Raw genomic sequence first — 16760 nt, 5'->3', positions numbered from 1 at the left:
ATATAATTTACTATTCCAACTCCAGCCTGCGCAACAGTAAGGAAGGTGTTGGAATAGTAAATTATACTATTCCTTATGATAGAGCATCATCTACTGCAAGTCGATGGAATGACTTGCGTAGTAATGGCATCGCGTTGCAACAACGCTGTCGTTGTAATGACCGCGTTGTAAAGGTATTGCGGTCTAATGACCGCGATGTAAAGGCTGTTTCCCATCTGGGTGGTCCAAGGACATCAACCAATCTTATGAGTTCACAGCCAATAGGTGCCGGCACAGGGACAGCATACTGAATTTGTCCCGATAGATGAGCATGTTCTGAAGGTGGAGATCCATGATACGCCTCAGGTTGCCTTACTTCTTGGGGATGAACAAGCAAAGGGAATAAAATCATTATCCTCTCTCTTCCAGATGCACCAGCTACATGGCCCCCTTTTTCCAGAAAAGCAGCAACTTCTGCCTAAAACTGCGGTTCTTAACCTTCTGACTTCTGTGGCTCTAACTTATTAGTCACTTGCATTCGGAGACCCCCACTAAAACATTATGGAATCCGGGAACCTCAATTGAGTCATTACTGGAAGGAGGGGACTCTGGTGTGAGCAATTTCGATGATTTAGACTGCAAAACAATTCACAAAAATATGGAAATAAGTATTCATGAAATGCACAAATGGTGAAATATTTTATTTAATTCACAAATAAATATTTAAATAAAATCTAAATTGAAATTAAATGAGAAGGTTGGTGCTTTTCTAAATTAAATTGAGGCCATCCATCATCCATAATATATTCTATTAAATGAACTTGCACCGCTCCCACAAATAAATATGAAGATAGCAACTTAATTTTTAGCCTTCAATTTCAAAATCCTTCAAATGTACAGAACGTTTATACATTTTCAATGTTGCTATTCTCTTTATATACACTGTATTAATAAGTTATTATTATTTAATTTTGTAAGTAGTTGAGGACCCACAGAAGTCACCGGACAACAGGTTAAGAACCGCTAGCCTATAAGATCACGGAGTGAGCTGGCGAGCATGCTCTGAATGAAGGGTGTCGGTGGAATGGAGGGGAATATAGAAAAGGAATGACCGATCCATGGTGGATTAGCTCAGTGACCCAGTGGTTCTCAGTTATTTGCTCCCAACGCATAGCAAAATGGGAGAAATAATATTTGATGTCGAGCAGGGTGGAGTCAGAGGGGTTTGGAAGCAGCAGAATATGTGAGGGTCGTTGAGACTGGATCAGGTGTCACTGGTGAGGTCCCCTATATCCATCATTGCACCAAAAAGAGCGCTATAGTTGCTGTGGTATCTGAAAAGGCTTGAAATAACTGCCTTTGATAAGCCTGACGAGCCTTAGAATAACCACAGAACCTGTGATACTACTTGGGGATTTACCATACAGAACAGGTCAGGCCTAAGGAATGAGACATACCGCTGCTGTTCTGAAAGCGTTTCAGGGAGGAGTCGGCCAGTCAATAGCCATTTACCATCAAGGCAAATATCTGTGAGTGTAGCCTGGACATCTCCTGTAAATCTAGTTGAACACAGCCAAGCATGCTGACACAGCATGACAGCCATACCGCCAGATCAAGCATGGGGTCCAAAGAGCCACATTATAGGATCTGTTTTGATGCATCCAGACTATCACTCAACAGGTCAGAAAATTACTTTTTCCAAATGGTCCAGAAAGGCTAATAACTAGGTTTTGATGGATTCCACCCAGATCTGTGACTGGAGGTGAGTGTCTGAAAAGTGTCAGCGTTCTGTCCATCATCTCCTTGTGTTTGCTTTGATAACTAGGTTTTGTCAAGGCAGATAGGATATGTCATCTTGTGACGTATCGATGCCACTGGCTTTTTGGAAGTCCCGACAGAGGACAGCATTAGTATTAAAAGGTGGCAGAAGATGATCCGCCTCATAACCATCATCCAGCCATACTCCATTGCTCAGGAATCTGAATCTGATCCAAAAATCTACAGCAAGCCGGTGAACCATTGGGCCTTGGGGAGGTGTTCACAATATGGTTCATATTCGAAATGAGCTTTCACCTTCTCCTTTGCCACTTGGATGATACAGCCCCTATCAACTCCTAAGGTGCCCTAGGTGGTTTTGACTTCGATATATGTGTCCGGAGTTAAGCCTGTAGAGGTGAGGCCTCGGAGTCGCCGCAGGAAGGTGCCCTAGGTGGTTTTGACTTCGATATGTGTGTCCGGAGTGAAGCCTGTAGAGGTGAGGCCTCGGAGTCGCCGCAGGAAGGTGCCCTAGGTGGTTTTGACTTCAATATGTGAGTCCGGAGTGAAGCCTGTAGAGGTGAGGCCTTGCAGTCGCCGCAGGAAGGTGCCCTAGGTGGTTTTGACTTCGATATGTGTGTCCGGACTGAAGCCTGTAGAGGTGAGGCCTCGGAGTCGCCGCAGGAAGGTGCCGTAGGTGGTTTTGACTTCGATATGTGTGTCCGGACTGAAGCCTGTGGAGGTGAGGCCTCGGAGTCGCCGCAGGAAGGTGCCCTAGGTGGTTTTGACTTCGATATGTGTGTCTGGACTGAAGCCTGTAGAGGTGAGGCCTCGGAGTCGCCGCAGGAAGGTGCCCTAGGTGGTTTTGACTTCGATATGTGTGTCTGGACTGAAGCCTGTAGAGGTGAGGCCTCGGAGTCGCCGCAGGAAGGTGCCCTAGGTGGTTTTGACTTCGATATGTGTGTCTGGACTGAAGCCTGTAGAGGTGAGGCCTCGGAGTCGCCGCAGGAAGGTGCCCTAGGTGGTTTTGACTTCGATATGTGTGTCTGGACTGAAGCCTGTAGAGGTGAGGCCTCAGAGTCGCCGCAATAGCAAAGCCCACAGGACTGGACTCTCATCTCCTTGGATTGTAGTCCAGAGGGTTACAAAGCTGCCAGGAGGCCTCAAACTGCACTGGGTTGGCTAAAGGACTGGGAAACTTCAGTCATATTTTGGTAGGCTCTTTGGGGGCGAGGTGTGGATGGGTCGCTGGTTGCTCGATGTTGAAGAAAAGTATGGTGTTAGGGAATGATGGTGAGGCTCCGAATGGTCCCAGAAACTAGTCCACTTCCTCAAGGAAGAAGGCAACTTCCCCTTCCTATTGTGTTTTTTTATTTTTTTGCCGGAAGATCTCCTAGGAGAATGGGGACTCTAAGATGACTTACCTTTAGGGAGAGGTGGTCTACTTAGAAGTATCTCTACGTGCCTTAGAAAAACAATATATGACCTCCATCTTCCTGATGACCTTCAGGTGCATGGAGGTGCAAGAGTTGCAGGCCTCAGTTTCATGTCCTGGCCCCAGATACCATACAGTTGTTGTTGTGCTCTGAAATGGACATGTTTACGTGGCACTCTCTGAAAGGCTTAAACCCAGGGTCCCATGTGGATGCATTTGATCTAGTCCCTCCCAAAAATGAGGGTTTTGTCAGTAGGACATGAAGAGAGAGTTCTGTACCACAGTGATGAGGCACAGAAAAACAGGACCTGAATGGTGATGAGAATCCATAGGTGAGGGTGCAGCTTGAGCCACATGTTGCCAAAAACACCTATCATCTGCCAGACTTTGGTTTGGCCATCAAATACCTGGCCATGTGCACTAGCAACAGTAGCACTGTAACCACTATGTGGCACAATTAAACTCTCAAGCCCCTTGGCCATCTCCCAGATGTCAGAGCCATGGTTTGGCAGGCTGTTCCTTGTTGACTTCGGAGCGGCAGGTACAGTATCCACATCAACTGTGAAGCATCTACAAGCTATTCGACACCTGGTGCACCCCTTGCCTGCATTCAAATAAGCACAACCCCTTGGCTATGTGCTACTACTAGGCACAGTGAGGGAAACAGAGGCCATATACTCTCAATTATGGTCGCGGCTGTAAGAAGCCATCCTTGAATGACTCAAACTGAGCCACTGCAGGTCCAGTGTTGTTAAAAACAGATGCACCCCTCAAGAGAGGACGAGCCCAAAGTCAACACCTGAGCCATTTCTTAAAGGACTCTATAATCAGATCCAGCTCCTTCTCATGATCCAGACAGGGAATGCTCTACACTATATTTTTTCAGAGGAATGTCTATGCTTGGAGAACCAGGACTAAATGTTGCTAATTCCCAGTCCAATGAATGTACAGAGTTAACATGGACCAAACCACGGTCAAACACTGCGTAGTACACCCGGCCTTTGAGTTTATTCCAAAGACAGATTTGAGACCACTGCCAAACACTGTATACTGCAGCCGGGGGTGACATCATTTACCATATTTACCTTCAGACTATGAAGCTAGAAGACATTTTGCACATGGTGAGAAAAGGAAGACAAGTAAGAAACCATTAAATATAGTCCGAACATTTGTACACAGATGGGACCACATTCCAGAGACATGACCCTAGGCACCATCAAGGGAAGTGAATGAATAAGGTGGAGTACACTATTTATGTACTTGTCACCTTCACAATCATTTGGAGTCAAACTATCCAAGTTTGTCTCCCACAACATAAATAGTACCACCCAGCACCAAGACATTATGTAAAAGATTTCCGGGTGCCAGTCAGAGGTTGGGACATTTTGCGAAAGATAAATCTGCAGAGGAAACGGCATCCACAAGAAATACAATTTTAAAAATTAATCTATAGTTGTATTTGAGTGTTCGGTTGATCGAATATCTCAAAAGTATATGTGTACAAGTTTACTCATATCCCAAACATTTATCAAGGGCAGTAGATAAAGTGAAGTTCATCTTACTTCTGTGTCGTCGCTGTAAATATAGTAGAGGACCCGGATGAAGATTTCTTCCGAGATGTTGTGCAGGGTCACCACTGGAACACTGGGCTTTGCCTGCAGTTCACCACTTTCACAGAAATGGTCTTCTAGGAGTGCCTTGAAATAATCACTTCGGCCACAGAAAAAGGACTGTGCAGTAATGAAAGGGGGAACATTTGCAATGATTTTTCCTTTTCTGAAAAGCAGAAACTACGCCCCCCCCTCAATTATTTATCATCAATGTAACAAGAATATCACCCAACTAATAGGAGTGAACAAGGCATACAGGATGAAAAACAATATGTACCCAAAACCTAGTCAATCAACATCATCCATGAACTTAACACAGTGCAGTGCAAGCCAAAAGAGCAATTTAGTAACCTTCCATAATGTTCTTTATGGTCGATACTCTAGCTGACTGCAGAGATCATACTTTTAAAATATTCTCCACCGACCAAAATGGATTCAGAAACTTTTCAGCAATGCTCCTAAGCACCACGCAGCTACGCACTGGCACCGTATCGCGCCAGAAATGACAGACATACGAGTACCACCCGAGCACACTGACGTTAGTTTCCTGATTGACTCTTTTATAGCCCTTGGATGTGGAGAGTGAAACAATCCTCTGTCCCACTGTACAGATTCCTAACTTGAGATCATTTTAGATGTTAAAAAGAGGCCACTCCACAGAACGGGAAGATGGGAGAGTGGTGAGGAATCTGCGGTTGGAGAGAGTTTCCAGCATAAAGAGCGTTACTGAATGGGAAGACATTCTCAATTTGTGATTAGCAATTAGAGAATCGCAAATTGAGAATGCAATTTCAAGGGTGTCAAAAGGACACCCTGTTGCACCCCTGAAATAAGCATGGGTGCACACGTGCCGCACATACATGCCACATTGCACTTTGAAAAATGAAAAAAAAAGAATTTTTCAAAGAAATCGCAAATTACCACCAACTTCAAGTTGGTGGTAATTAGCGATTCCTTAAGGCCAAATTGCACTTTTGTGGTGCTTCTTACACTGCATTTAAGGAATCGTAACTTGCGATTCCTTAAATGCAATCGCAAAATAGGGAATCGCAATATTTTGTGAGGCAGTTTTGCCCTAATACATACCACTAAGCCAAATTGTGATCGCAAATTTGTTTGATACATATGGCCCTATGTCTTTTCTCTCCTGGCCACTCCCCTGCTTCAGTTACATAGGTCAATCAATTATACGTGAATACCTATGATTAGTAGAAAGCATATTTAGCTTATAATATGTTCTGAGACGTGATAATGAAGTATTGCTTGAATATATTTGCAGCATTTAATCTAAGTGCTGCCTGTTGCCTTGAATTATTTGTTACTGATTTCTAATGAGCTTATACATGGTTGATACCTACGTGCCCCGTTTATTGTTGTTGCTTAAAAGAACGCAGTCTCACAGAGTGAAAATAAGTGAAAGGGCATCAAGTCACTCTTTGCAAATTGTTATTCTGAGAGTTTCTAGAACTTTGAAATAATGATATAAGACCCAAGCACAAAGATAGACGGGTTAGAAAGAAGACCATCATGCCAGGCGACACTGGGACAGCCCATGAAGGATCACTTTAACGATTCTTTACTGGAGAGGCACTTAGCCTTTATCTCTTTGCTGAGCTCATCAGTGCAACTGGTCATACACGACAAGAACGGCAGACTGTACTATTAAAGTGAACACAAGTCTTATTGTTCAAAGAGGTATGTGGGTGCAAACAATCTCGGAAACTTTAAAAAGGTTTTTATTTTCTGCTGTGCTAGAATTAGCTTAGTGCGTATAAATAGTAGAATGGGGGTAGAATTGCTATGAAAGTATATCAGCATGTGGAGCATTTTCTCTTCTTCATGATTGGTAAACTCTGCCGCCATTTTATTTGTCCTTATTGTGGCTGCAATTCATATTGTGTCCACTAGACCTTGTTTATGACTTTAAAGTAAACTTTATAATGTATTCCTATTTTTCTAGTGTCTTGAGTGTGTTATTCCCTGATGAAAAGGGGTTTTAGGACACCTCTAAGTGTCCCTGTATTGTCCATGGGATTGACTGTTGCCTGAAACACATCACACACAAATACTGTTCAGTGGGTTGTGGAGTGGTTCCAGTTCAACTGCTTTTCAGTCTCTGATTGGCACATTGATAGAGTTTGTGGTACCAGAAGGTTCAGAAAAACAAACTCTGCTCTTCTAGAACAATCTAGGAAATTTATTATTTTTAACCTCCCATTCCTCACCTTTTGAATAGATACCAAAGCAGTACCTTACCAAGTGGAGTGTCTATGGAGGGGCCTCAGACCAAAAGGTCCTGTAGGACCGAAAGGGTGAAAGATCCTTCCTGTCAGACCTGTCAAGGCACTATTTCTTCATGGAACTTAAAAAGTCCCAAAAAGTTCAACTCTTGAGAAACCCTTTAGTGTATTGCCCTCATAACTCACAATGCCGACTCAGTAGAAAGGTATACAGTATTACTAAATTTTAGACATATAGTGAAAACATAAGAATACAAAGAATTTAAAAAACATTGTGTGTTGTATTAAAATAGAACAGTTTATTACAAATCAATAAAATCAATGTTTATGTAACATCCAAAAACCATCGCGAGGGCTCGGTAACCAAATAAGAAACTACAAATGTAGTTTGTAAGACACTCGTCCTTATTGAATGACGTTTCGCGAAAGATACTAGTGCAAATGACAATTGTACGTCGCACATGATTGATGCAATGAGATTGTCCGAGTTTTTTCCACATATAAAAAGTTTTTCTCCAGTGTGAGGGTCCCTATGAACAAAAGGGATATTTTATTTAATTATAATTCCGAGAACCCTCACTAGAGCGTATTAATAAAATAACAAACTACAAGTGTTATTCGCAAGACACGCGTCCATATTGAGTGACGTTATGTGAAGGATACCACATTAAACTACAAGTGTAGTTCCTTCTTTGAGCGTCGCACATAATTGATGTAATGCGATCGCCCACATCCCGCGGGAGTTTGCTTCGAAAACTACTGCGATAATTCGCTTAAATAACAAGCAAGTTGACACGAGCTAAAAACAACTTTCAGATCGACAACGCGAGGAGCTGCGAGGGGAGCAGGGAGGCCGATTTTGAAAAACAAGGTAAGCATCGTCCCCTTTGTGCAACAAATAATGTGCTAAATATCCCTCTAGTGTAACTCTGGGTGACCTGAAAACCGGTAGAGTAAAATCGGGTAAATGTTAGTTATTTACAGGCATATAGAACTTATATATAATGCTGCCACGATGACCATGTACAGACCAAGGTCTATATTTTTAAACAAAATGACAGAGACAATGTCGGAGGTAAAAGGCTTGCCCCTGCGTGATTTCAATAAATAATGTTGATATTACTGTCCCAATAGTTCTACGAAGACATTCCACCCCAGTAAGGAAATTAATTAAAACACAATCCTTACAATGCCACACCAGTATTAAATATGAGGAAGAGGTAGGAAGATGTTCCTTCGTTTGTTAGGTGGCGACACTAACTAATGCAATGATTTAAGAGGAAACTGTTCCTCCGCTCCCTAAGTGGTGACATAAACTAATACAACTATCTGAGAGCTAGTCATCTCCGAATGAAGAATAGAAGTGGGGTTATAAAAATACCATCACTTCCCACAGTAGCTTCAATAACCAAATGTGGTAGGGTAGCGATATTACAAGCGCATGATAATATATATTGAATTATAACATCTAGTCATGTTGGATAATACACAGTGATTGCAATGTAATCCTTCCCAGGTCAAATTGAAATAGACACTGCTATAGGACACTCAGCGCTGGTAGCAAGTTAAAAGAATCCAGTCACGTTCCAGTGAGGGCCACATAACCCTGCTTTAAGGGTGAGTATGTTGTTCAAAATATCAATCTCGCATAAACAACCCCGTATATCTATTCCCCCCAGGATCAATACCTCCTTTTTATAGAAAAAATTACCAGCAGACCCCAGCATATTCTGTATTTAAAAAATCTTCCTATTTAACATGTGCCAGCAATAGGTCCAACAAACCCTGAATAACTTTCTGCAACATATAGAATTATCTGCATTTATATTGTGTAAAGTACAACCTCTGGCATATCTGGTCATATCCTAATACACAAATCAGTTTCATTGTAGTGACATACTCTTTATAATACGGTGGCCCCCCTCCAGCTACATCCTCCTTATCATTGAGTTCCTGAAATTGACAGGTAATAACACGTCATCCAAACAATGTGGGCCTTTCCTTACAAGATGTAAATCGGCCATAGAAAGTACAGTCAAGTTATGTAATCTTAAGCTTCTTACAGAAAGGAATTTTGCACTGGAAATATTAGACCAGAGTCTCTATCATTTGAGACACAACAATCAAATTACCTCCAATTTACACGAGAGGGATAATAATTAATTTCTCGCAGGTATGCATTATGATTTATTCTCTTAAAGCTACCTCATGGTGACTTCTTGTCACTAAAGTTAAGAACCCATATGTATAGCCCAGTATAACTCAAATGCCAGAATGACTTATCAATAGTAATGTATTTTTGTGTAGAAAAGCAAATACAACAAAGAGTCAACACAAAACTGTGCCTTGGTAATTGTTGGAAGAATGTTTTTTAAATAAAACCATCAAATGTATCTAATCATATATTTTTTCTGTATAGAATTGTTTGTCCTGATGAAGGTGATATCGTTATACACCGAAACGCTGCGTCGACAACCCTAACAACTGTGATTTTTATGATTTTTTATCTTTATATGTGTACCGCCATTTTTTTAACAAAGACTGAATTCAAATTTGAATGTATGGCACTGTACTGATGTTACATAACATTGATTTTATTGATTTGTAATAAACTGTTCTTTTTTAATACAACACACAATGTTTTTCAAATTCTTTGTATTCTTATGTTTTCACTATATGTCTAAAATTGAGTAATACTGTATACCTTTCTACTGAGTCGGCATTGTGAGTTATGAGGGCAATACACTAAAGGGTTTCTCAAGAGTTGAACTTTTTAAGTTCTTTACTTCTATTCTCCTTGTCCCTAATTGGATCACTAAGGAGACCTCCCTTTTCGTTTACTTACTATTTCTTCATGAACATGTGCACAACGCCCATGTCGCAGCCTGGCAGATGTCAAGAATAGGCACTCAACGGGCCAAAGTGGTGGCAACCTTAACCCTGGTGGAGTGGGCTCTCACTCATTCTGGAGGCTGCTTATTGGCCAGTGTGCAGCAGATGTTAATGCAGTGGAGTATCCACCTTGACAGTGTACTCTTCTACACAGCCTTCGCTTTCTTTGCCCAGGAGAACACCACAGAGAGCCATAAAAGCTTAAAGCTCTTTGTGGGGGGAGTGGGGGGTGTCCAAAAAATGGATCCTTTCCTCCTCTTTTGAGGGGTGAAGAGGGGCAAAGAACTGTTGGGGAATTGTGGACTACCCGACATCAAAAGAAGTTACAACTTTAGGTAATCAGGCAGCTTTAGTCCTCAGAGCCAGCTTGTCCTGGAAATAGGTTGTGTAGGGTGAATGGACGGACCGTGCCTGAAGGTCACTCAAGCAATGAGACGAGGTGGCCACAATAAGGAAGACAGACTTTAATTTCAGAAGACACAACGAACATCTGTTCATCTGCTTATAAAAAGAATACATGAGAAATGTTGAGTCTAAGTTAAGATCCCACAGTTTGGGAGGAAACGTGTGTCACAATGGTTGGTCCGGTAAAAGCAAAAAAGCAGAAAGGGCTTGGCTGGGAAGGCTGGCACTGCAGGCAAGCTAGGCCTCTAGATTGCTGATAGAATTGTCTGGCTGGACACAATAACCCCAAGGAGAGAGAGTGGCGCATATAAATTTGAATCACTCCACCGTCACGTCAGCCTTCTCTAGGAACAGTTGAGATCCATTAAGAGCTTATCCATGAAGAATATCTGGACTGCTATATATTCAAGTTGCATTATTTATTTCACTAAATGGTAAAAATGTTTAAGCCTAGAGACCCTAAGTTACTTACAAAGAAATGTTATTGAAAAACTCTCAACAGTCTATTTAAGAACTCTGGACAGTTATTTTTGTTTTTTCTATCACTGATATACACATTGGTGTTTTTGTTGGGTCTGATCACTTTACTGCGAGTGTAGTATTTGTTTTGCCGATAAACAAATTTTGCTCTAATGAGGTCTATTGGGCACATGCATCAAACGATTTTGGAATCGCAAACGGTGCGAATCGCAAAATTCGGCCGTTTGCGATTCCAAAATCACTTTTTGGGATGCATCATTTATTTTTCATGTTTCGCAATTTAAGAAATCGCAATTTTTTGCGATTTCTCAAATTGCGATAGCATTTAAGAAATCGCAAATTTTGCGATTTCTTAAATGCTATGCATGATTAATTTAATTTTGCGAATTCGCAATTTTGAAGGGAAAAATTACCATGAAGTAAACCTTCATGGTAATTTGCGAAAAGTTTAAAAAATGCAAAAAAATGCATTTTTGAAACTTACATGTTACACACACATATGCCCTTGGGACATGTGTGTGAGTAAAATGTACTTACATGACATTCCAGGGGTGCAGCACCCTTGAAATTGCATTCTCATTTTGCGATTCCTTAATTGCGAATTCGCAAAATGAGAATGCCTTCCCATTGATTCCTATGGGCCTCTAGGCCCATAGGAATCAATGTAAAGCGATTCCTTATTTGTGATTCGCAATTAAGGAATCGCAAATAAGGAGAATTAGGAAATCGCAAAAAATTTTGCGATTTTTTGATGCATAGGAATTTGCGATTCCTAAATTGCGATTCCTTAATTTTCGCAATTTAGGAATCGCAAATTCCTACAATGATGCACGTGGCTGTATGTTTTTTTAAATATTGGTTATGTTTTTTGTTCATTTCATGATTTATAAACAATATTATTTCTTTTGAAAATCAAATTATTGCATGTAACTGTATTCAAAGAATAATGATAAATGGAATTTACTATCTATTATAGGTTTATGAGACAAATATTGGTTTGCTAATGATACTCAAAGAATAATGATGAATGTGATTACAATATTTATTACATGTTGACGATTAAACAAACATCGGTTTGCTATTGAGATTAATATAATGTAACTAATAGAAATGAATTTTGAGAATATGAAATTGCAGTCTATTTTGAACGTTTGGACATCCCCTAAAAATGTAGTCAATTGCAACCATGTGTGCTATCTAACCAGTACCCTTGTGCAAATAGCAGGCCGTATGTAGTCATTGGTGTGCAGACCAGCAAACAACACACACATTGCAGCATCCTGTCCATCTTGGATAATTTAGCTCAGTAAGTTCCTGAGGGGTTCCAAAACAGAGTGCAAGATCTTGCTAGCCATGTCCCATAAGTCCCTGCTCAGAAGGTAAACCACACTCAAAAATGTAAAGCCATGCCAGCTGAAGAAAACATTTTCTTCCCAAAGACATTGATACTTTTAAACTCCTTAACCTGGTCATTCAAAAGAAATGCATTCAGACTGACTTTACTTGTGAACGTTTGCACCACAAGACTTTCCTCTTTTGATGTCTCGATAAAAAATCATGGTTGCCATAGGCTTGTTTGTGCCATCTGGCCAAAGTTTGGTTGATCAAAAGGCCAGAGCATGGCTTAGTCCAAGTGACCATGAGAGTGTGCGCACAGTAAGGTCTTTTATACATGGTAACAGAGGCTCAGATGAAGTTGGACTTGGCTGAAGTTTTCAGTCAATAAACTGGTTTTAGGTTTTAGCGTAGTCAACTGGTCATAATCGGGGTCATGAGGGACATTACGCTTGCCCTGAATCACATCTGATTCGAAGACAAAGAGATCCTTCCTCTTTTGAAAAAACTGGCATTGAAGGAGAGGTTGAAGGTCTGGCTGGACTACCACTAGCTGCACTTTAGTTATTTCATACTACGCCTTAGGCCTGGCACGAACCTATGTCAGAAAATGGTGCTGTGTTTGGATCCAACACCAGCACGGATGGAACTGGTGTGGATAATCAGGGCCAGCATGGATGTCAAGACCAGATGTGGTATGGGCTCAGGACAGACCCCATGAGGGCAGAGAGCATCAAGGGAGAGCCTACCAGTTGAAGTCCAAATGAGGGCTCCTGCAGCTCCAAGGGTCCAGAATGTACACCAGAGGGAGCCGGTAACATCTGGAAAATTTGCGGTATGGCCTTCCTAAATTCAGCTATCCGCTGTGGTGCAGACAAAGGCCCGGGGAATTCGGGACCCACCCAGAACAAATTCAGAACCTGCTCAGAGTCAGGACAGACTGAAACTTTAGGGTAATACCCTTGCAAATTCTCAATAGACTGAGTGGTGAGATTGGGGTAAGCCATGCTTGGCTCATTTAGCTAGCTTTTCAACTTACAGGAATACATGGAGCGGGAACGGGACTTCGCTTAGAACCAACCTCTTGACTGTGGCTGAGAACCCACATGACTTGAAGCAGGACCTCTTCTGCTCGCTGAAATAAAGCTTTGTCTCCCCTCTCCCTGATTGCCATCAGGAGCATAAGGTTGCACTTACTACATGACTTACAGGCATAAATGTAAACCAAGCTCTATAGGCATAAGTGCTGATTTGTGACCAATATATGTTTCCTGCAATTGTGACATGGTTTAAATTCTGTTGCTTTCTGGGAGACTTCTTCCCTGAAACACGGTCTGTGATAAAGTTTCGAGTTGTCATAAAACCAACAAAGTTGAGATTGTAGCTTGCGATCAGTGTTGAAGGGCGCAGAACAAAGGAACTGACGTCAGTGTGCCAGGGTGATGCTTAAATGCTGTATGAAGTTACCTGCTGAATAGGGTGCCAGCAACCAACACATGGGAGCATTGCTGAAAAAAATCTCCAGATCCAGTCTGCACTTTCGATCATTCTAAAGGTGAGGAATCTGTAGTTCAACGTATCCAGCAGAATGGCACATTTTATAAATTAAAGGAGTTACACTTTTGCATGTGAAACATATATACTAAAATGTATTTATTGTACTGAGTAAGTTGCTCTTGACTCAACATGCATAGTCAAATATATCCTTACGTCAAAAAAAACATTTATTCTTTCTGCCACAATTTACATAAATTAATCAGCCAACACATATTTTCCCATAGAATTTGGAACTTCTTCAGGGGATACATTTGTGTTTCTGGGGAAGATATATGTAATACACCTCAAAAAAACTACAGCCAAACCAAGTGTTAACCTTTAATATTGTACAGGACAGCCAATCTTATTGATGTTGGTTTTAGAGTGGTAAATCAGTATTGGTAAAAACTGCCAAAATAACTTCTGAACTGGCTCTGCTAACCTCTTTAGGGTAATGAACACGTGTATTGGTGTTCAACAAACTGAAGTGTTCCACAGATTGAGTTATTCAGATGTATTTGCTTTTGTGTTGTAATGCTAGATGATGGAGAACACTGCTAGAGACAAGTGAGTTGTTAAGTATGCGATCAAATAAAGCTTGAAACATTTCACTGTTTAGATAACACTGGCTAAGGGATCAAGGTACAGAGTGATATTAGGATGGGGCTTCAGGTAAAATCCAGGGCCCTCTATTACTGCTGACATTGCAGTTTTGGTTTAGTAGCGCTTTTGTGCCACTAGAGTGAAACTATGGCATAAGTAATACACAAGTATCACACAAGGGGCACAGGAGGATGCAGCAACATTCACATTATCTGCTTCCAAAAAAGAGCATGCCCATTGCAACCGATCATGCTACAGGACATACTGAAGTAAGCAGGGTGCACTGTTTTAAGCAAATGAAGCCGTCACCTAATAAAAAAAGCTTTGAACTCCAACTTGTAACGTAAATAATATTTAATGAAAAGGACAGAGTGCATATATCTAACAAATAAATGCACAAGAAATCTGCATTTGTGAATATAAAACTAGAAAACATACACATAAAAATAACTTCAACCTGCCTCTAAAATAAAGTAGAAGTGTAGCTATAACTTTTGGTTTCTTTACATATTTTTTAGCTTATGGTGTACTTTAAAGAGGTGAGGAATTTATTGGTCTAACGATGTCCTACTTAGGGTCTTTGATCACTTTCAGACTTGTTTCGCTTATCTGTGCCGGTTTGAGCAATAGACGTTCATATTGTGTTTGCATTTGCATGGCGCATGGCCAGTGTACACTTTGGAAATGTAATGGAAAGTCTTGCATACGTATTCAGGATAGATATTAAAAAATACAAGCAAGCCTGGCCACTAACAGTCCAAAATATATAGTGAATATGTATTTATGGGTGAGACTGCGTTTCCTTTGAAAAGGAGCTTTTAGGTTTGCTTTTAACTTTGTGCCATTTGGCACATTTTTATGAAACTTTCCAATCCTAAGTGCATGATTTGTTATTTGGCAGGCGGCCCGCTCTCTGCCAGGTCGATTGAGTAAATTACTCTGTTGCCCTGATGGAGGTGCAGCTGGTCATTGTTAAAAATGTCCACTGGCCCAGCTGACATTTCTAGCATTGGCAGGAACCACCGTCGCGGCGGTTCCTGTATAGGCATTGTAAGTTTGCTGTATCCCCCCAGTAACATAATTGGGTCATATGGCAAGCGTACCAAGTTTTCTTTTTTTCAAAAAGAAAATCCCAAAGTGGAATTTTCTTTTTGAAAATAAAAAAAACAATGCTACCCTGCCATGGGAGTTTAATCTCATGGTGGGGCAGGCATTGGGCAAATTTCAATACCCCTTACGCCTTGAATTTTCTTGTTGGTGACGGGCATTGAAAAACAACTGTATGTCTGCCCAACTAAATTAGGTGGGCAGAGAGATAGCCAAACCTCAGACGGTCCTTACTCTATATGGCTTTTGGAGGGATTTGACCACAGCGGAAACAGGGTAGTCTCCACCTCTGTCAAACCATGATACATCAGCTTCTAGATCGGGTGGGCGGACTATAATGTTATGGTGGGGGTACTCGTTTGCCGTTACAACTGAGTTCTCTTTCTGCCAACATATAAACCAGACCCTAAGTATCAGAATGATTCAGGTCCATGTTGGGGTGATTAATGGAATGGGTCCAAAAATGGTGTTTTGTATTTTATCTCCCACAGGAAACTTTCCTCCCAAGTGCAAACTTGGTTTTTTGTTGGTCTTCAATAACATCAATAAACTTGCATATAAAAAAAAGAATAGGGCTTTGAGTTATGATTTACGTGGTACAGGTATAAGCTATGGTTTGCTCAACTAACAACAAGTCGCAAACTTGGAAGCTTTCTGCTTTGTTTAGTTACTCTAACTTCACTTTAGCTTTTTTTATATAAAAAAAAGAATATGTAATGTGCACCATCTGATGCATTGATTTACTCTGGAAATGAGGAGTCATGCTGCTGAAAAAATGGTAACCTTAAACATATGGCCAAGGACACAATGAGCCATTGTGAGAAGCAATCAACTGCTGCATTATTTAATCTTCCAGTGCACCAGCCCTTATGAATGCCTTCCCAAACCTGAGGAATGAGTACACCAGTGAGCAGTAAAATATCACAGTAATGTTTAAGCGAGTGAGGAAATAGGATTTTATGAGACGTGGATCCTCTAAACAGTGATAATTAAAGTAATTCCACACACATTAAAAACTCTTGTATATCATGTCTGTGTGATCCTCTGACCTAGTTCTCTGTGAGTTCCTCATGCATTGCTTTTCCTCCAGAAACAATAAGCAAGCCTCTTTAAGTGAAGGGATTTGTATGCCATGCCGCAGTTCCTGAATTATATTCTGGCTTAAAATCGTAGTCAGTTAATGTCTTGTTGTAAATGCGAGTCATATTCTTTGTGGACGATAGGATTCTGGCAGTGGAGTGGATAACTATATTCAGGGAGGAAACGGAGGAATGTGGAAATCCAGCTAGTGGAGTTTTTATGCAGTGGACCCAGAGATAATCAAAGCAGGGGTTGCAGTTCTCAGGTGGATTGAAGGAGAGTAACTGTTTAAGTTGGTAAAAT

At 41.0% G+C, this 16760-nt stretch overlaps 1 protein-coding gene across 1 annotated transcript in view; it reads right to left on the bottom strand.

The window, feature by feature from the left end:
* Positions 1 to 16760, bottom strand: part of ABTB1 (ankyrin repeat and BTB domain containing 1) — a 208244-nt gene that overhangs the window by 86813 nt on the left and 104671 nt on the right. The window contains exon 10 of the mRNA XM_086939283.1: positions 4732 to 4899. Coding sequence (XP_086795409.1) covers positions 4732 to 4899 — 168 coding nt within the window. The remainder of the gene's footprint in view (positions 1 to 4731; positions 4900 to 16760) is intronic.

The sequence above is a fragment of the Lissotriton vulgaris genome, chromosome 9 (assembly GCF_964263255.1).
Source record: "Lissotriton vulgaris chromosome 9, aLisVul1.2, whole genome shotgun sequence".
Lineage (NCBI taxonomy): Eukaryota > Metazoa > Chordata > Amphibia > Caudata > Salamandridae > Lissotriton > Lissotriton vulgaris.
The sequence above is the reverse complement of the archived record's forward strand: the minus strand, read 5'-3'. Positions and strand labels throughout refer to the sequence as shown.